Raw genomic sequence first — 21,351 nt, forward strand, 5'->3', positions numbered from 1 at the left:
GAGCCAATGACTGGTATCAACATAAAAAAAATGACAGTGTGTGATTTTTTAGTAGAATTGCCGTTTTTATTATTACTGGATTATCATTATTAATCGAGATGGGGATGCAACCTAGGTGCATATTTTATCCCAAATATGAGTGTAGAATGGTGTAAGATGATCTGTACAGCTGTTGATGATCGGCTGTTTTATTAGTCAGGACCATTTTAAAGACCAATGATCACTAACAGGTGGATCCAGTTTGTTATTCTGAATCGAATAACATGGTCAAAAGGGTTTTAATGCAAAATAAGACTAATAATAAGGAACGTGAATATTTGTAATCTATAAAAGTATATACATTTATTTTACACAAAAGGGATATTCAAAATAATACTTTTAAGATAAGGCACAAGCTTCAAGCAAAGGGTAAGATATATCTCTTTAATTTTTGTAAATCTTATGTCTGAATAGAAAAAATCTGCTATTTGATTATTAAGATTTGTCAATGTATTACAATAAGTGGGTTTTATTTCTGTTTATCAATGATGGGGTATCACAAAATTATACTATAGTTGATAACATGAAACCAAGATTATTATAGACATTATTTTTACAATTACATTTCAAATAAAAGTTTATTCAAAAATACATGTGTCTTAGCATTAATTAAATTTTATGATAATCGTTTGATGTACCCTTGGGGTCAATAATTAATATTTCATAGCAAGATTATAAACTATACAATCAATAAACAAATAATAAAACACAAATAACAATTTGTCAATAAATAACAATTAATTTAAGATATAAATTATAAAAATTTTGTAATATAAACATTGATTTGAAAAATACTAATAAGTAGCCTACAATAATTATAGATACCAACAAAAATTAATTGTTCCATAAAACAGCAATAAAAAACAATTTGGAAAAAAACTGAATATAAAAAAGTAACACTACTGATAATTTTAAGTATGTTAACACTGTACATGAGGTAAAGTTTTCCCAATGTTTTAAACCAAACCCAAAAATTAACACAATACACTGTATAATGGGTATTCCAAAAAAGTAGTTAAAAAACTTACACAATATTTTTACTACTTTACGACACAGCCAAGAGCATATTAAAGTATAATGTAATTTCAAAAACTCACTTAGAAAAACATTTTTTATCCAACAAAATATTTTAAACAATCCTAATTCCTAATGATAAATCACATGTAAAAAATATATAGCAACCTTAGAAACATTTAACAAACTTTTCAACAGCACATTGTGATATTACTTTTACTATATTACATTATATTACATTACTATTTGAAAATATTACTGATAATACACCAGATTTGTAACTAAAATGATTTTACAGGAGTAACTCCATCATACAATCATTCAAACTAATAAATAAAATAAAAACTCTCAAAATATCTTTGAGGGTAAAATAAATACATGCAAAAAAGTTGAGCATTTAAGTCAATAAATTACACAAAATGTGAAGTGAAACGATTTTAGATATCCACTCAATCTTATATATCCTAGATTTCATGATCATATCCAAACTAACTGTCAGACATGTCTGATATGGAAATTGACAACATAGTCTGCATTGGTCCGCTGAACACTGATGGCGAATGGGTCAGTCGGATGAAACGTGAATGCAACAAGACGTCTGGCTGAGGGAGGAGCACTCTTGCCGAGGACTCCTGCGTAAATACGGAACTTCAGAAGTCCTGAATCTCGGGAGTAAAACCTGTAAAATTGTTAACCGTTAGTTTTTTGTTATTTAAGCTTTGATATCTATGCTTTTAAAATAGAACTGCTATCTGGGTACGCATTTTAAGGTGTATATAATTTAAGAATGTGAGTAAAAAGAAATGAGAAGGTATAAGTAACGTTATAACTGACTTAGATCAACAGTTTATTAAACCAGAATCATTATTTATTATTTAACACTTCATTGGTGTCTTTAATTTTAAAACATGATCAGTGAGACGGTGACACACATTGTTCTCGGTTTCGGGTTCGGTGATCCCGGGTGTTGAAACATTAGACAATTGTTTTTATACTATATTAATATAAAAACGTATTAAAACCATGTATAATCAATAAAATTGTATCAATAAAAAAACCACACCATCATTGACACGCGGAGTTTTTTCCTGGTGTTGAAATATTAGCCCAACTACTTTTGTACAGTAGACCTCTTAACCGACCTCGCATTAACCGATAATCCGATTATCCGCCCTTGATTGTAAAATATTACAGTTTGTTTTAACCGCCCTTGCTTTGAGAGCAGTTCGGTCGAACCGCCTTTTTCTATGAATATTGGCATTTCCGCTCCCACGCTCGGTGATGGGAACTATACGCTTATCTCCACAGGATGTGACTAAGATAAGATAAAATATTTTGTATTTACGCCTATCCCAAAAAATATTCCATATAGCCAGTTTGTCATCATTGTTTGTAGCGCAAGCACATCTGATTTTTTATCTGTTCGGTAAATTTATAAAATCGTAAAGTGTGTTAAGATTTTTATAACAGATTATCTTATCGCTAGAGTAAACAAACAACGCAGCTTGTAAGGAGGGCAGGGGGGGTTAACGACTTCAAGGTCAAGATAGTTTTTGTGACTCAAGCTTCCAGTGAGAGGCTATAAATAAACATCCTTGTCTCGTAACAAAATGGTTGCTTGTATCTTTAATTTTGTCAAAATTTTCTTTATTGTATTACAATAGATTTGAGAAGCATCAATTAATATTACCGTAGTAAAGTTATTAAAAAATAAGAATTATAATTGACCCTTGCCTACAGCTATAATTTATTCCACTGAAAGTATTTGACATAACCGTGTTTTGTGTTTATTTGTGATATTTCTATCTTTATAAAAAAATTAAATAAATGTAGTTTATTTTATAAATAGTGCAAGTACGACTTCAAAATATTGCTTATACAATTCCAAACAGCAATTAATTATTTTATGATTTTAGGGATTGCCCGTTTTAACCGACCTTTTGAGTTATCCGACCTAGGTCTGGTCCCATTAGGGTCGGTTAAGAGGGGGTCTACTGTATACATATAATAATACAAAAACGTCTTAAAACCCCTTAGAATCAATAAAATTGTACATGGAATCAACAAAACTCTTAATTTACATATTTATAAAAATACTAGCTGACCCGGCGAACTTCGTATCGCCTAAGTTATAGGTTTCCCCTAAGACAGACCGATGGAAAGAAAGTACCGTTACGTTTAATTTTCAAGATGATCTCGTTCGCATCGCTCAATCACGTCCTGGTTGAAGTTCGTTCGCTACGCTCACTCACCTTTGGGTTTCAGCTCGTTCGCTACGCTCACTCACCTTTAGGTTGGAGCTCGTTCGCTGCGCTCACTTGCCTTCAGGTTAGCTCGTTCGCTACGCTAACTCGCCTCCAGGTTGAAGTTCGTTCGCTACGCTCACTCACCTTTGGGTTGAAGTTCGTTCGCTACGCTCACTCACCTTTGGGTTGGAGCTCGTTCGCTACGCTCACTCACCTTTGGGTTGGAGCTCGTTCGCTGTGCTCACTTGCCTTCGGGTTAGCTCGTTCGCTACGCTAACTCGCCTCCAGGTTGAAGTTCGTTCGCTACGCTCACTCACCTTTTGGTTGCAAATTAGCTGTTGTCATAAATGTAAAAGAAATAATAGTGCTGCACCCTGTTGGTAATCCTTGTAACTTTAATGCTATTGAACATCATAGAACAGAACCAACTTGCTTAATTGAAACAGCTGTTAAGATTCATTAATTCCATTTCTCATAAGGTTAACATGGGAAACTCCAGAGCCACTGGGGCGGAGCCCTTTTAAGAATTTCGAAACGGGAAATAGTTTACGTCCGATTCGCATACCTACAGAATTTACACACCAAATTTCATAACGATCGGTGAAGTCGTTCCGGAGGAGTTTGCAGACAAACACTGTGACACGAGAATTTTATAAAAATATAGATATAGCAAATAAAAACCACAACACCATGGGTGACTCACGGAGCTGGGCTCCATGCTACGCGACTCTTCGGGCTTCAACTGATTGATTATAGTCATTTTGTGGGGGAGATGTGAGATCAAAATAATGATCAATTGGTTCCTAGAAAGATACACAACTCCTAGAGCTGCCGGCTTGCAATTTCACATATTTTTCCATAAAAGCAAAAGCCCCCCGGAGGAAAACTCTGTGGTGTCACTGATGAACGGTTAAAGAGCAATGATCAAGAGTGGCTGGCCGCTGGCTTAGGTTCCAAACCATCAAAAATCAGCTAGCTTTCACAATCTAACATTTGGATTTTTTGCAAGCATATTGTTCACAAGAGAATTACCATAAGTGAAAATTGTCCCCCTTGAAGGTATTATGAAGATTTAACAATAAATTGAAAAACACTAATATATAAAATACCCCCCCCCCCCGCAGCAAACCTGCCGACTAAGCAAATTTCTATTTGCCTGAATCTATAACTTTGCTGAATTTTCTTGACTTTTGTCTATTGCATTTGTTGTAAATGTTGAAGGACAATAAAAACGTTTCTGATTTCTGATTTCTGATTATATATAAAGCCAAAAGTACCCATGAACTTTTGAGAAAACTACAAGTCACACCCCCATAAACCATATACTTAAAATGTTTGTCATGACGAGAAACATTGTGCAAAATTATCATTTTTTCATAAATTACCCTTTACGGTCATAATTGCTTTCCAAAGGGAACTTTCCATATACTTAATGTTAAAAAAACCTCAGCTGTTCTCATTTGTATGTTATTCTTTCAATTTATTACCTCGTTAAAATCTGTTGTGATTATTTGTTTGTAATGCTGTATTCTGTTATGTTTATTTCAGCTTAACTTAACCAATCAATAGTTTCTTATAATACTTATGAAGTTAAACGAGTTGAAGCTGTGGGTAACAGCTGGTTGATTTTCAATTAAATCTATTTAAATAACACTATGCTGCTACAAGGGAACTAATTAAGTGTGGTTTTTAGTAAAATATTAATAGTTTAGTATGAAATAAAGAAATTTGCCAAGTATGATCAAAATATATCCATAAACAAGCAAACTACAACATTCTCCATAAGAATAACATAGGAATTAAAAATTAAATTTTTTTTTGAATTTTCTCCGTTACCAATAACTGTACAAAAACACTTTGATATACTGAATTATTTGTTTGTTTTTAATCTCTTTAAAAAGTTCTAGAGATAAATTGGGAAATGTTTTGTTATGAGGGTCCAAAATTAGAAAACCCCATTTTTACCCCATAAAACCCCCAGTAAAACCCCATTCCCATGGTCCAATCATGCTGGTTTGCGAACTCATTCAAGTTTATCCCGCCTAACACCTTTGAACCAAATGTCATCAAAATCGGACAAAAATTACGCGAGTTATCGCGTTCACGGACACATATATAACTCTCTCTCTCTCTCTCTCTCTATCCCACTGTATATATATATATGTCTATACAGTATTATATAGGTATATATCTTCTGTATACATCAAATCCAATGTATGTTTGTTTGTTTGTTTGTCCTTTATGGACTCCAAAACCACTCGACAGATTGTAATGAAACTTTCAGGCATTTTTAAGCATTATTCAAGGATGGTTTGTGTGGAAGTTTGGTGCAGATCCGCCAAAAGGGCTCCGCCCCAGTGGCTCTGGAGTTTCCCATGTTAACCTTATGAGTACTCATATTTAAATGGAATTAAAGAATCTTAACAGCTGGTTCAACTAAACAATTTGATTCAGTGATGTTCAATAGCATTAAAAAGTTAATAGGTTTACCAACAGGGTGCAGCACTTTTTTATTTTTTTTTATTTATGACAACAGCTAATTTGCAACCAAAAGGTGAGTGAGCGTAGCGAACAAACTTCAACCTGGAGGCGAGTTAGCATAGCGAACGAGCTAACCTGAAGGCAAGTGAGCGCAGCGAACGAGCTCCTACCTAAAGGTGAGTGAGCGTAGCGAACGAACTTCAACCAGGACGTGATTGAGCCATGCGAACGAGCTCATCTTGAAAATTAATTAGCATTTGACATAAAACCACATTAGGACAGGACGATGTCTGTCGGGCCAGCTAGTACATATATAAAAATTTAAACGAATGGTGTTTTTGGCCTCTGGGGACATCAAATTTTGCACTCAGACCTTCACTTTCACCCATATAAAATAGCAATCGTCCAAAAACTTCAGCAAAATTCGTCGAATAGAGCGCTCAGACATGCCATGAGCAGCAGCTTGTCCACGCGCCGGGCGATGCGGGCTCGTTAGCACTGTTTGTCGCACTCGCTCCACGTTCTCCGGCGTCCTCACTGACCTTGGACGGCCTGTAGGCCTACGTTTTGCAGTTGATCCTGTGGATCTAAAGGTATCCACCCACATTTGATGGTGTTTCGGGATGTGATAGGTTCCCCACGAGCCACATTAAAATGCCTACGAAACTTACGTTGCGTATCAACAACAGAATTGCCATTTTTAAAATACGCCTCAACGACAAACGCGCGATGTATACCGGTCCACTGCTCTATGGCGACTGAAATGTCATCTTTGGCCTTGAGAATGAGCCGCTCCCCACCACCCTCCTCCACTTGGCTGCCGGACTGTACTCGCTTGAAAACCGTCAGATATTTCTGCTGCTCCCTGTATTTGTGCAGTAATAAAACCTTACCAAAATTTATGACATATTTATTTATTTTTTAATTATTTTCATAAACTATAGAAACTTGTATGAGTCAATATCATAATAAAATATACATAAATATCATGTACAGAATGTTTCATTATATATAGGCCTATACATTTTTTATAAAATCCTGTCTACTTTTTAGAAATAAGTATTGTTTGTTGTAAGTTTATTTGTGATTTATGTGTTTATAATATGACTCAGCTGACTGGAAACAGCCAAGTCCGCAAACAAAGAAAACAAGAATTCAATTACCTAGTAGCAGAATGCCAACCCAACAAAAAATGATACAGGCGAGTTAGCAGAATAGCCAACATCTTAAACTTTACATCTAAGTAAATCCGTTGATTATGAGCTTGAATATGTGTATTACTGGATCGGTCATTTAGGCCATGTTTACACAAGGCCAGTAGAGCAGGCAGGTTAAGGGACAGGTTGAGAGGAATGCAATACCTTATAGGATGTTCGCCACAAGCCTTAGGCCGTTCCATGACTGAGACCCACTTGTCATCGTAGCTGAACAGCGAGAGGTCGAGGTAAGGAGAGGACGAGTAACTCTGAGCACTGATAGGCAGTTGTGCCAACATACGCTTGGTAGCCTCTGTCGGACCACCAAACCTCGCACTCACGATCGTCTGTTTGAACCTCTGCTGGGCTAGCCTGTCGATTTGTAAACTAAGTAAATACCTTATCTCTATTTCCTTTTAGTCAATGTTAATTAATAATGAACTTTAAAGAGTCTTCATTGTGTTTTATTTATTTTTTGTTTATAAACAGAACGAGTTTATTTTTCTAAAATATCTTACCTTGCATAAAGATTATTAGATGGGGAGCAAGTGAACTGTGATTCAGAATGTAACTTGGCATTTCTAAAGTGATCACAAAACTGTTCAAAAAGTTTCAGGAGTTCTTCAGAAGTATTTTCGTATACAGCCAGAACCTGGAAACATAACATTTAATGGGTGCAGTAAAAGAATAAAGTAAAAAATAAGTAAATATTAAATAAATTAATAAATAAGTCAAGCTAATAAAGGAACTAATGAGCTTATCAAAAGGGACTATTGAATTATTAATTTTTTAATCTTATAAGGTACCTAATAGAATAAAAATTCTCTTGTTGCACACACTTATTTTACAAGCTATTTAAATATTTTTTTTTATTGAGGTAAATATTATTTTTGGTAAAATTTACAATGGTTTTAGAATGGCTTACAAGATAAGCGATCCATGTGACTTACCGTAACCTATAACGGTACCTTACTGTCATTAAATGACGGCACATACCTACTTATTATTTCCCTTATCAAGTTTAGGCTTAACTTTTGCTTAACCTAAAATATTCATGAAATAAAGAGGAAGACATTAAGTCAATAGTGAGCTTCGTTTAGCTTAGTTTTATGATCAGTTGTTCAATAATTGCTCCCTGCTTTATGCGATGTTTGTATCCAACAAAACAAAATTAAAGGAGAATAGAGCTAGTGAGTGAAAATTTAAGTACTAGGAGTGCTGCGGCACCATTACATCTTGCAACCATGTATTCTATTGTCAATGCTTCAACTAAGTTAACTGTTCAATGGTTCCTCCGCCAGCCACTTCCATCACTAGAGGTGTTTTTGCTTTTCTTTTGCATATTTATACAATTTACATCAATTTTTGAAAGCTGGTTGTTTTAATACACCTGGCACATTGGCCACCTTTTTCAGCAGACGACACAATGACGAACAACCTCTCAAACTTATTTCCTACCTACTTGGGGATATGTTGGTCGAGTTCTCATACGAAAATAAATTTCCACTCAAATTGCCAGTTTATATTACACCACATTTCCTCTTGTCTTTTAGACGGATTATCGACCTAAGGCCCCAATCTGAACGTTTATCAAAGTAGAAAAAAAACATTGCCCATGCACTAAGCCATGCTAGGTCGCGATCAGGCGTTGCCTGTATGTTTAACAGGCTATACAACTCTGTAAAAGACTTACATAAGCTAGGCCTATATAACTCTAGGAAAATATGATTCACCACGATAAATAGGATTTCAACAATTAAACCAATGGGTATTGAATGGGTCATATTGAATGTGAATGTGACTAAACGAGTTAAACATATTTTTCTGTGTTAGCCTTAGTTACATAGTCTATGGGCTAAGTTAGGTATCTTGAGATTGTAACATAACTAAGACCCTAAATATTAATAAAATTACCCTGCAAAAGAAAACAAAACAATTGAGAAAGCACTAATTAAGTATGTAAAATACCTGAGCCGAATTCATGTTATATACTACAAAGAATGAAGGCTGAGAATTAGGTTCTGTAGCTTTCAAGGTGACGACATCTTCACAGGCATACTTCAAAAGGAGATGTGATTCATCTAACAACTGCATCTTCCAAATTCTGAGACTTTTGAGCTGCAATTGAGTTAAATGTTTATAAATGTGATTGTTTGAATATTTACAATTTACAAACACAATACATAAAATGTGTTTAAAAATATCACTAAGTTATTGAATCCCAAATTGCCAAACAACTCTTCTTTTGCCCCTTTATTTCAGGTATCTACGCATTTAAACTTTTTTTCTGTCAAAATGGTAAAAATACTGGTCTTTTCTATTGTCAACCGTTTAATTTATTCTGTAAAGGTAAGTTTGTTCAATTTTATTATTAATAAAAAGTAAATAGTTTATAATATTAAAGGAACTACAATCCAATGTGTCCGTAAACCGGTGATGAACCTCTGGGAGCCCAAAACTCTTGCCCCAGGGCGGTACTGGTGAGCAGGCCTAAGTCACTGGTGCACCAGTACCTACATGTTTCCAGAAATATGCAAATAGCTTTTTCAGTTTGTCTTTAGCTCAGGAATGATTTAAAAGTCAGTTTGGGTTTGGGGACATCATGTGAGGGCTATTTACTTTGTCCCACAATCTCTTAGTGTAATCATTCACAATATGTTTGATAAAACTGTGTGGCATAATACAGAGTTTCTCGGCTCAAGTGAACCAATTTAGCTAACTTTTAGCGAATTTCCCATATAGGGAATAAGCTATTACCGTAGTAAGACCTGGACCCAGGACCGATTTATAATTTTTCATTTTGAGGTCCCTAGAGGCCAAAAACACCATCCGTTCAAATTCATATATATATATATTTATATATATATGTGTCCATTAGGGCGATAACTCGACCATAGGAACGGGGGTTTATGGGGTGTTGAGGAGAGTTATTGTATATATTTATGATTTGTGCTTCATTACGTTATATTATTAGCTAATTATTATAAATACTATATTTCATATGTAGTTTTAACTTAGTGTTGTGAAGTAGCAAACATGCATTCTCTTAGGGCAGTTGTCGGCTTTTAGCGCCGGTAACAGAGTAATAAACCATCGTCCTTCTGCGAAAGGACGGGCCCTTCCTCACCACTTTTAGAAAGTTGCAACCCCAATCGAGGGTGAGGAAGGTGTCTTTTATTCAGTCATAGTCAGTGTCTCAACTAGCACCACATTGTCAAGTTCGTTTGGCATAGTTTTCGTATAGGACGTGTGAGGCAGATCCCTCCACGTATTTCATTAGTATTAATTCGCATTCAATAGTACATTCACATTAGTTTTTCGTTATAGCATTTTAGTCAATCATTTATACAGTCCACTTATATCATCACATCAATAAATTCATAGTTCGTTTTTAAAGTGTTAGTTTCTTTTATTATTTTCCATAACATTGGTGTACCATCACGCGCCGCAACATGGTCCTATCGAGCCGGATTCGCGATATCGTGCGAGTGAACAGTCATCGTGAACATTCGCAGTGAACAATCGTAGTGACAAGTGTTTTATTCTACTTTGTGTTTTGGATTACCACCATCATCTTCACAAAAGTAAGTCCTCATTCCTTTTCCTTTGTTCAAGCAAGCTAAAATGGCCGAAGAAATGAGGAAGCTTGTCTGTAAAAGAGCTATGATCAAGTCAAAATTAACCAGATTCAAATCTTTCCTTGATAGAGTAGACATAGACCAAGCCCAGGAGTTATCTCAGATGGAAGATAGGATGTCCATAGTTAGGGATTTGCTATCGGAGTTTGATTCAGTACAGTCAGATATAGAAATGGCAGACTCCGATACTGACTATGATTTGGAGAGAGAGTCATTTGAAAATCAATATTTCGAACTTTTAGCTAAATCAAAAGCTTTACTTCCCAAACCAACAGAAAATAGTGAATCATTGCCACCAAATAGTCACCAATCCTCTGTAGCATCCCAAGTTAAACTACCTACAATAAAAATGCCCACGTTTGAAGGAAGATATGAAGATTGGCTTCATTATCAGGAACTGTTTAGAACTCTAATTGATGACAACAACACTCTCTCACAAGTGCAAAAGTTTCATTATTTAAAATCTTCCCTTCAAGGCCAAGCCCTTAAGGTTATAGATTCGCTTGAGGTATCCTCATCAAATTATGAGACAGCTTGGAATCTATTGAAAAGTAGATTCGAAAACAAACGACTCATTGTAAACAACCATGTCTCTTCAATTTTTGACCTGAAGAGAATAGATAAAGAATCTGGTGTAGCTCTTCGTCACCTTCTAGACTCTTTAAATCAACACATTAGGGCCCTAGCTTCTTTAGGTCAACCCACAGAGCATTGGGACTGTTTGTTAGTACACATAACAACTAGAAAACTTGACTACAACACAGTCAAGCTCTGGGAAAATCAGCAAGTCACGACTGAAATCCCAACGTTCAACGAACTTTCGAAATTCCTAGAAACCCGTTGTAATGTTTTGGAATCACTTGAAACCAATAGACCGAACACATATAGCTCCAAACCCCCAACATTGCCATTTCCGAAACCACAACATCCTCTGAAATTTACGCAGTCTCTAGTAAGCAGCAGTAGTACACCAACTTGTACTCTGTGTGATAGCAATCACAATTTGTATCAGTGTGGTAAATTTCTAAAACTCACTGTATCAGACAGGCTTCAAACGGTCAAAAAACTAGGTTTGTGCATAAATTGTTTTTCAAAGGACCACCTGATCAAAGACTGCAAATCAAGTAGTTGCAAAACATGCAGCAAAAAACACAATACACTTTTACACTTCAATGTCAACCCTTGTACATCATCCGAGACACAATCAAGATCTGCTCCACCCCCAGCAACACTGACGTCACACGTTACGAATAATCACATACTACTCCCAACAGCCGTAGTAGATATAGAAGATGCAATTGGAAACAAGCATCAATGTAGGGTACTACTGGATTCTGCTTCCCAATCCAACTTCATCACAGAAGATATGGTTAGGAAATTACACTTGTCCAAACAGAAATTCTCAACTCAGATAAAGGGTGTAGGTGAAAAACTTTCATCTGCAACTCACGTCACCAAATGTACCATTCAATCAAGATGGAATTCGTACAAATCAACACTAACCTGTCTCGTGTTACCTACAATAACTCAAGACCTACCCCATTCTTTTGTTGAAAGAAAATCCTGGAATATCCCATCTTCACTTACATTAGCAGATCCACAGTTTAATTGCCCCGGACCCATTGATATACTAGTTGGCGCCGAGTTATTTATGAACCTTCTGGGAATCGGACAAATGCGGCCCCAGAAGGGAGCGCCCATCTTTCAAAAGACTAGCTTAGGATGGGTAGCTTCAGGAAAGGTTTCAGATGGACAAACTACTGAAACTCATAGATCGCTTCATCGTCTGGACACAGAATCAAAAATGGGAAGTACACCTCCGAGTAAATGGTTCAAAGGATTACGTAGCCTTCCAGAAACAGCTTCAAAGATGGTTAATCGAGTCAAAATGGACATCAGTGACCACCAACATCACTTCTGGTCAACTTGCGCTCATACGAGAGGACAACCTACCGCCGATGAAGTGGGTCACCAGACGCATCACAGAGGTCCACCCGGGAGACGACGGCCGAGTACGAGTTGCAACCGTCAAAACAACCACTGTCAACCGTCTATGCGTCCTACCCGTGGAGTGACGTCACACACTGCACCAGCTGGGAACGACCCTTGTCAACCATCTGTGTCAAGTGTCAGTGAATGAGTCATAAAAGTGATAGTGTAAATATTAAAAATCTCCAAGTCAAAGTGAAAGTGTAACATAGAAATCTACATGATAATTGTAATTTAGGAATTTTGGATACATCAACGTTTCAAATATAAAGCTTTAGTTATATTTTGGTTATATTTTTAATAGTTGTAGTCTTTTGCATTGTCATTTTTCATCGTTTTATTAGTAGTTTTGTTATTGCATTTTGAATAACCAATCAGTTCAATCGTTATTATTATTATAATTTATCGTTGTTAGGGTTAATTAATCGATTTTGCACATAATTAATTGTTGTATTGTGTTTCATTTTCTCGTTCACCTAATCATTTATCTAACTTGTATGTATTCAAATGGCTATGAGTTGCGTATAATTCTTTGTGTTATTGATTGTTTGAATTAGCATAGTTGTCATGTCGTATATAAAAATGTTATCATTTTAGTAATTTTTCTGTCGTTTTGCAAGATTAGTGGCATATTCATTCATTATCACTGTTTTTCATATTGATTACATCATCATGTTGTTGTTTTCTTGTTTAAATGTACTTAAATATTCGTGTTTGTTATGTTGTTCAGTCAATAAAATGTATTCAATCGTTGTAAATAGGATTTGTAGCATTGTGTTGGATACTAAAAAACCATAGAAGCGTGATTCTAAATATTTTTGCACTTAACAATTTAACTTTATAGTCTTATTATCTTGGTTTGTACAGTTTAGTGTGTCATTGTTAGTGTCATTTATTAAGTTATCGACAAATCATTATCATTATCTGATTTTCCATGTGTATATTCAAAGCTTTATCATTTATCATTTAACTTGTTTTCATTGTAGAAATCATATTCGTATTTAGCATATAAGGTATTTTGCAATATTTTATACGTACTTCACTAGTGTCGATTTGTGTCATTGTGTTTATTCTATCATTTCAACATGGTTTAAATCATTTGTTTGTAAATGCAGCAGTCTTGTAATTATTATTGTATCAATTTAAATTCAATTAGATTTTGCAATATAGAAATAGTTGAAAGATTTACACTTTCAAGGGGGGAGAATGTTGAGGAGAGTTATTGTATATATTTATGATTTGTGCTTCATTACGTTATATTATTAGCTAATTATTATAAATACTATATTTCATATGTAGTTTTAACTTAGTGTTGTGAAGTAGCAAACATGCATTCTCTTAGGGCAGTTGTCGGCTTTTAGCGCCGGTAACAGAGTAATAAACCATCGTCCTTCTGCGAAAGGACGGGCCCTTCCTCACCACTTTTAGAAAGTTGCAACCCCAATCGAGGGTGAGGAAGGTGTCTTTTATTCAGTCATAGTCAGTGTCTCAACTAGCACCACATTGTCAAGTTCGTTTGGCATAGTTTTCGTATAGGACGTGTGAGGCAGATCCCTCCACGTATTTCATTAGTATTAATTCGCATTCAATAGTACATTCACATTAGTTTTTCGTTATAGCATTTTAGTCAATCATTTATACAGTCCACTTATATCATCACATCAATAAATTCATAGTTCGTTTTTAAAGTGTTAGTTTCTTTTATTATTTTCCATAACATTGGTGTACCATCACGCGCCGCAACATGGGGGGTTTTAAAACATTTTAAAACAAAACATTTTGCAATTTCTATTTAAACCGTTTTGTAGAGCTTAAAAAGAGAAATAATTTAGTAAATTAAAGCGCTGTTGTATGCCTAACGGTCACGGAGAAAATTAAAAAATAGTGTAATTTAAAATTCCCATGTTATTCTTATGGAAAAAAATTAAAATTGTTGTAGTTTACTTGTTTATGGGCATATATTGATAAATTTTGGCAAATTTATTTATTTCATCCTATAGTATTGACGTATGGTCAAAAAACACTTTTTACCTTCCCCGTAGCAGCAAACCTAAGCACTCGTTAAATCTAATGTTATTTAAATAGGGAATAAAAATGTCTTATTTATGGAAATATTTTAGTAAAAATGTAATCAGACAAGTTGAAATTCGCTTAGTCTGCAGGTTTACTGTGGCGGGGGTATTTCATATTGAGAAGGGCAGAAGTTAACTTCATAGGACAACCTCTTTATTTTTAATATGCTTTTTGGGATGGTTTCAAGTTTTAAAAATATGACCACAATTTTCCAATATGACCATCAACTTTAATATTTCTTATGGAACTAACTTTAACTTATTTTATGATTGTTATAGATTGGAAATGTGATTTTAAAACTTTTTGTATTCTTGACATTTTTTCTCTAAGAAGCTACCAGTTTTTACAGCATGGTAAGTTATTGTGCACCTACAAAAAATTGCTTCCAGTTTACTTTTTGCAACCTATATATAACCCATAAAGGCCTAAACGAGTAAGTTTTAAAAGGATTTTGCAAAGAATAAATAGGCCTAGGACGTAAATCTTAAGATTGGATAATATATACATTCTAAAAAGATCATAAATTACATTCAAAATATTGATTCCATTGTTTCCAAAAAGCAGTTCACTTTAAAATTGAAATACCCCCGCCACAGCAAACCTGCAGACTAAGCGAATTTCCATTTGACTGATTTGATTTACACTGAAATGTCTACTTAAAAATATAACATTTATTCCCGATTTAAATAGAGTTAGTTTAACAAGTAGGCCTACTTAGGTTTGCTGCATCAGGGAGGTAAAACTGGTTTTTTTTATGTTAATAGTTAGTAAGAAATAAAAACATTTTCCAAATTTGATCAAAATATGTTCATAAACAAGCAAACTACAACAGTTTACTTTTTCTCCATAAGAATAACATGGGAGAATTTTAAATTTACAATTTTTTGGAATTTTATCCGTAACCATTAGGCGCATAATAACGCTTCAATATACTAATTTTTTTGTTTTTTTAAGCTCTACAAAATGGTTTGGAAAGAAATTGGTAAATTTTATGTTTTTTGGGTCAAAAATGCGAAAAACCTATTTTTACCCCATAAAACCCCCCCTAAACCCCCGTTCCCATGGTCCGATCATGCTGGATCGCAAACTCGTTCGAATAAACGTAGGTTTACACGTTTGTACCAAATTTAATCAAAATCGGATCATTTTTGCTCGAGTTATCGTGCTAACGGACACATATATATATACATAGGCTATATACAAATATAGGCTATATATATATGAATTTGAACGGATGGTGTTTTTGGCCTCTAGGGACCTCGAAACGAAAAAAAAAATCGGTCCGGCGTCCAGGTCTTACCATGAGTACTACGGTAATAGCTTATTCCCTATATGGGAAATTCGCTACCGGTAAAAACTTTGTATTTCATGGTCTTTTAAGAATGAAGACGTGATTTAAGACTATAGGCCTATTCTCTATGATTCACTCACATGCCTGACGATGTACGATGTTTAAGGTGCAAAAGAAGGCATACCGGTACCGGAAGTGTGATCTATGGTTTGCAGAGTTGAAATCAATTGTAAATTAAATCTAAACCCACACTGAGCAATTAGTCGCTGCCTTAAAAGAACGTGCATCTGGCCGACCAAAAAAAAAAACTATGACAAAGTCGAGGAAATCTGACAATCCTGACAATTGCCCGACGAAGTCTTCTGTTAAACATATCTAAATTGACACTAAAAGATTCGTAAAAAATTGGAATTTGAGCATCCAAAATTCAGTTAAGACATCAGACTAAACTCGCCGATCGCCCTAAGCATACATAGGCTAGGCCTACTAAGTTAGTTTTATGCTCACATGAGATTAATGAAAATCCCTACTGTAGCCTATTAAGTTACATTTTTACAAATTTTATAAAAGAGTGGAAAAAAAATGTTTTTGTTTCCCTTCAATTTGACGTTTAAATTGTTTAACCATTTTTTAATAGTCCCCAAGCAACGGCCCTTCAAAATCCCAGCATTATTTTGGATACCCTGTACGGTACCTACAGTACATATCAACAATACAGCAACAGACACTAAGTATAGTTCAGTAGCAAATAATCCTGTAAATAATTCATCACTCTAAAGAACTGTGATACAGGGTACTTTGGATGACCTAGCTGCCTAAGTGCTGTATATATTAGGTATGCCAGATACTTAGCCAGAGCTATATGTACTCACTTGGTCAAAATGTTGACAAAACTTTCGGATCTCCAAGGGGTTCTTTGTTACTTCTGACAACTTCAGAGCTCTTTTGTAAAGGAATACTAACAGTCTATGTTTCAACGAGTTTATTGTGTTTTCTCTATATGGTCTGTAAGTATTATTTCCAGAATGAGATTGAACAATACTTGAAAGCAGGAAACTGTCGTCTTCAAAGCAGAATCTACCAATCTTTCTTATGTCAACAAACATACCATCGATTATATGGAAGACATGAATGGTTTGATGTTGAACTGACAGTACTGCTAGGGTGTCCTTGTATAAATAGAGCCCTTGATTATGTGAGAGAAATATTTTATCCACCTTGAATTGTCTAGAATCACATAATCTCCCGTGTTGTAAGTCCACGATGTGTAGTGAATAGTCTTCCAAAGGTGATCGTGGATTGGGAGTAACAGCTTCATTATTGGTGTAAATTTCGTAAAAATGTGGTCTCAAATCTTCTGGAATGTAAGCAGCAGATCCAACAATAACATATCTTCCGTCATCAGTAAATAAACTGCATTCTCTATTTAACTGTTCACCACTTTGAACTACGTTAACAGTCCATTTAGGTCGAAAAAATCTCTCAAATACCTGATTGCGGATGTGGTCACTTTCAGGGTCATTTTTGTGACCAATATATTCTCCTCTGCAGTTCTCAACCAGATCAGCAGCAGCTGATGAACCTTGGTATTCGTACACTTCCAGAGATGTTTGATCAGATGAGAATGCAATAAAATAGTGGCCATTTGGACTAAATTTTCTTAAAAAACAAGGTGGTTTTTCAACGTTAATTATGGTAAAATTCGGAAATACATTTTGGTGAAAATATCTTGCAACATGGAAATGTGTACCTGGTCTTACAGAACCATAAGTTTCTCTTTTAATCAATCTATTTACAATATTTTGAGGAGGTATTTTCCTGGGTTTTAATACATCACTAGTTATCATCATCCCATGAGAATCCGATTGAACGAACGAGGAAAACCATAATAACTTTACAAAAACCAGAATTGGCCTATGATGCTAGACGCTGCGTAATAATAATGATTAACCTCAAATTAGAAAACGCCGGACACATTGCAATCGGAAAGCGTCTGAATATAAGAAACCTATACTGTAAAATGTATTTTTACACATTTTGAAGAATAAATGTCCCTAGCATAAAATTATTTCATAAACAACTTAAAATATTTATTTTAAATTAATTAATCAGGATTATTTACAAACAAATACAACGTAAAACTTATTTATAAAAGAAATTTGGTCAATTCAATTGTTTCTTCTTCTTCTTCTCATTTGGACGACACAAAGAGGTCAAAGAGGACCTCTAATTAAGCCAACAAAAGACGTGAAAAGATATACACCGTTGATTTTAAAGCTAACTAGCCTGATATTCAGAATGAAAACTTATTTCTAATTTTACAAATAAATGCGTTAAAATTATGCTTGCAGTTTAACTAGGGCTTATAAACGGCTGATGCTAATATTTACTTGATAATTATTTTTCAATTGCCAATCACTGATCCATGCACTATATTGTAAGCATTAAAATGAAATCTCACACAAAATCGGTCACCTTATTACCAAAGCTGCGTTGTTGACCAGCATAGCTGGATAAACTGAGTATTTTTTTAAATATAAATATTAATTATTTACAACAACAAAATAAAAGTATTTTTTAAGGAAATAAATTTGAAATATTCAAAAATAAAAATAAAAACCTGGCGGGTGATCGTGGTTGGGTTGTACGAGTGCCAAATAGGTACAAGATCCTGCGCGGAAGGTGGTTGACATCATCAGCGGTCATTCATTGGGTATTCCGTGGACATCTATACAAGATAGGAATGTTGAAAGCCTCTTATGTAGGAAATGTGGCGAGGAGGAGGATACAGCCTTCAACGTGATATTAGCAAACATCATCTAATTCTGAATTCTAGTAAAAGCAAATGTATGGAATTATATAACAGGAAGAAGCCTGAGCCACCTCCAGTATTGACCTTGAACGGGGTGCCACTTGAGAACTGTAGTAAACCCAAATACCTGCTGAGCCTACACATTACAGAGGACCTTAATTGGGGAACACATTTCGATGCAATACGGGCCAGACTGTCATCCGTCACCTACCTGCTGTTTAGACTATAAAAGCTGCTGGTTGACTCCCAGATTCTCCTTAAGCTTTACTATGGCTGCTTTAATCGCATAATTTCATGTGGTTTGGTATTTTGGGGGTGGTTGTAGTGTAAGGCAAAACGAAGTCCACAGATGGACACACTGTAAACCTCTGTTCCAAGAACTGAACATTTCTCACACTTCCGTCTCTCTTTATAATGGAATCCGCATTACTCGTTAAGAAGAATCCCAATAGTGTTGTTACTAATAGTCTGATCCATAATAATTACAATACAAGAAGATCAAAAAATCCACATCCATCTCAAAATACATTCCACCCTTGCAAGCAAGAGCCCTTACTCCCATAGTAGCCTATCAAAATTTACATCAAATTGCCTCAGTACATCCAAAGAGCCTTCAATAAAAAATTTCAATTTATAATCTGTTAAAAACATATTTAAGTCAAATAGCCTACTACAATGTTGATTAAATATATTTAGGCCATATATGCATTCCCGAAGAGGAATTGAAACCATAGATAATGTATATAAATAGCAAGACAAGTAAAACCTTATGACCTCGTCGCTGATTCGATACCAGTGGGAAATACTCCAAGTATCCAAGTATTTATGTGCCCAGCCCTACAAGGTCTGCCTATGAGAGCCCTTGGCCTATCGACTGGAGATCAAAGGGAAGAACAGGTTACCACACAGACAAAAGGATCTAATGGTTCACCAAGGACCTGGGATTTGACGGAGAATGAGGACCTGTGAGTGGGTGTTGAATAAGCTGTTTCAGCTGTGATGCAATCCCATGGTAACGTCTTGTAAGCCTGGTCCTCTGTTAAAAAAAATGTGTAAATAGCGTCCGAAATTAATGATTGTTTAACTCATTGATATTTACATAGGGAATGTATATTGGGTGGGAATTGGTATTATGATGAATAAAAGCACTATAAAAACTGCATTACTGTACTTGATACTTTTAAGTTCTCCTTAGTCCTTGCCGACTGATCCTTGTCCGTCTGGGAATAAATCGGCCGGGTCTTTATCTGTCGCTTTTACCTTAGACAAACCAACACAAGGGAGTTAATGTTTTGTTTTATCCACGATTTTACCCTGCTCCAATTTTTACTGGATTTTTATTAGTTATTTGGAAAGTAATGTAAAGTTAAGTTGAAAATGGATTGTGAACAAATCATTACTGCATTAATATTTTCCAACGTCGGAGAAGAAAACCATGTCCACTATGGGTTCATCTAAGAACCGCGAGGAAGTGGGGCTGTTTAAAACCTCGGGATCGATCACACCCATAGGTCAAATTATATCAACAAAACTCCCACTTAATATCTAGGTATATTTAACCATTTAACTCAAGGAGTAAATAATTTAAAACTGTATAAACAAAATACATCAAAACTATACGTGCAACTAACTACACGGACGGGACGGCTCCTGGATGTCTAAAATCACGACCACCTTTTACTCCATGTCGCGGCCTGGTAGAATTGGTAACTTCGCAAGTAGTGTTGTTCGTTTCCACTTTGAAGGCCTTGGAGTTTAAGGTGGGGTATTTCTGTAACTTCCTAAATCGATCCTACGATCCTAATTAACGATAAAATATGGTAAGTATGCATAGACCTTTAAAACAATTTTTAAGATGCGGAAACCACCGAAAATTGTTATTTAGTGTGGATTGTGCAAGTACAAGTCATTCATTCATATGTAGTCTACCGAACCGAGGGTTTCCCCTCCCCAACCAGGAGCTGGCCTCTCAGTCTCTTGAGGTCTTGAGGAGACGATATGGCTGTGTGCAATCTGGGAAATCAAATAATCGGGGACCTGTTTGTAAACGGCTGGTCTGAAGCACGGCCGCCTTTAACTACCTCAAGGCCCCTCGCCCACAATACGATTTTGATCGCCCAACACTGTGTCGTCGTAGTTAAAGGTGGCCGTGGTGTCGTTTGACATTAACGTGTTGTGTATGAAGAGCGAGCGATATTGCCATAGATAAAACATACTCGCTTAGGGAATGGGCACACGGAAGGGACTAAGGCTAAAGGTGTAGTGACGTCATATCTCTAGTGGGTAATGTCTTCTCTTGAGGCGACACGATTACCGTTACGAAACGATGTGATTTCAGCAGCGTTCGTGGCATAGTTGGTAGCGGATCGGATTAGTGTGCAGGAGGTCCCGGGTTCGAATCCCGCTGTTAACACTGACTTTTTGTCAACAAATTTTTCATATCAGCAAGTTTGGTTGGTTAGGTTAGGTTATGACAGTTTAATTTTATAATACTACATTTTAAAATTAATTTTATAATTAATTAAAAATTATAAGTAATTATTAATTAGATTTTTATCTTATATAGTTTTTA

The 21,351-nt window shown here is 35.4% G+C and overlaps 1 protein-coding gene across 1 annotated transcript; it reads right to left on the minus strand.

The window, feature by feature from the left end:
- Positions 1 to 875: 875 nt before the first annotated feature.
- LOC129002639 (DET1 homolog) lies at positions 876 to 18,071 on the minus strand. Its single transcript, XM_054430588.1, has 5 exons — positions 16,840 to 18,071; positions 8,945 to 9,094; positions 7,495 to 7,628; positions 7,142 to 7,348; positions 876 to 1,732 (listed from the first exon to the last, which is right to left on the minus strand). Exons 1-5 carry the CDS (start codon positions 17,815 to 17,817, stop codon positions 1,549 to 1,551), a joined length of 1,653 nt encoding a protein of 550 aa, XP_054286563.1. The 5' UTR covers positions 17,818 to 18,071; the 3' UTR covers positions 876 to 1,548.
- Positions 18,072 to 21,351: the final 3,280 nt, after the last annotated feature.

This window comes from Macrosteles quadrilineatus, unplaced genomic scaffold (genome assembly GCF_028750875.1).
Source record: "Macrosteles quadrilineatus isolate MER2022 unplaced genomic scaffold, UCM_ALF_1.0 Scaffold_9__3_contigs__length_116548681, whole genome shotgun sequence".
In the NCBI taxonomy this organism is placed as follows: domain Eukaryota; kingdom Metazoa; phylum Arthropoda; class Insecta; order Hemiptera; family Cicadellidae; genus Macrosteles; species Macrosteles quadrilineatus.

What these genes read in the sequence shown, in the direction of transcription:
- LOC129002639 (XM_054430588.1), bottom strand. Translation starts at nt 17,817, where the DNA reads ATGATGATAACTAGTGATGTATTAAAACCCAGGAAAATACCTCCTCAA. An exon ending in ATAACATGAATTCGGCTCAG is followed by an intron (nt 7,629 to 8,944) that starts GTATTTTACATA and finishes TTATGTTTCCAG; the next exon opens with GTTCTGGCTGTATACGAAAA. An exon ending in TGTGGCGAACATCCTATAAG is followed by an intron (nt 1,733 to 7,141) that starts GTATTGCATTCC and finishes ACAATTTTACAG; the next exon opens with GTTTTACTCCCGAGATTCAG.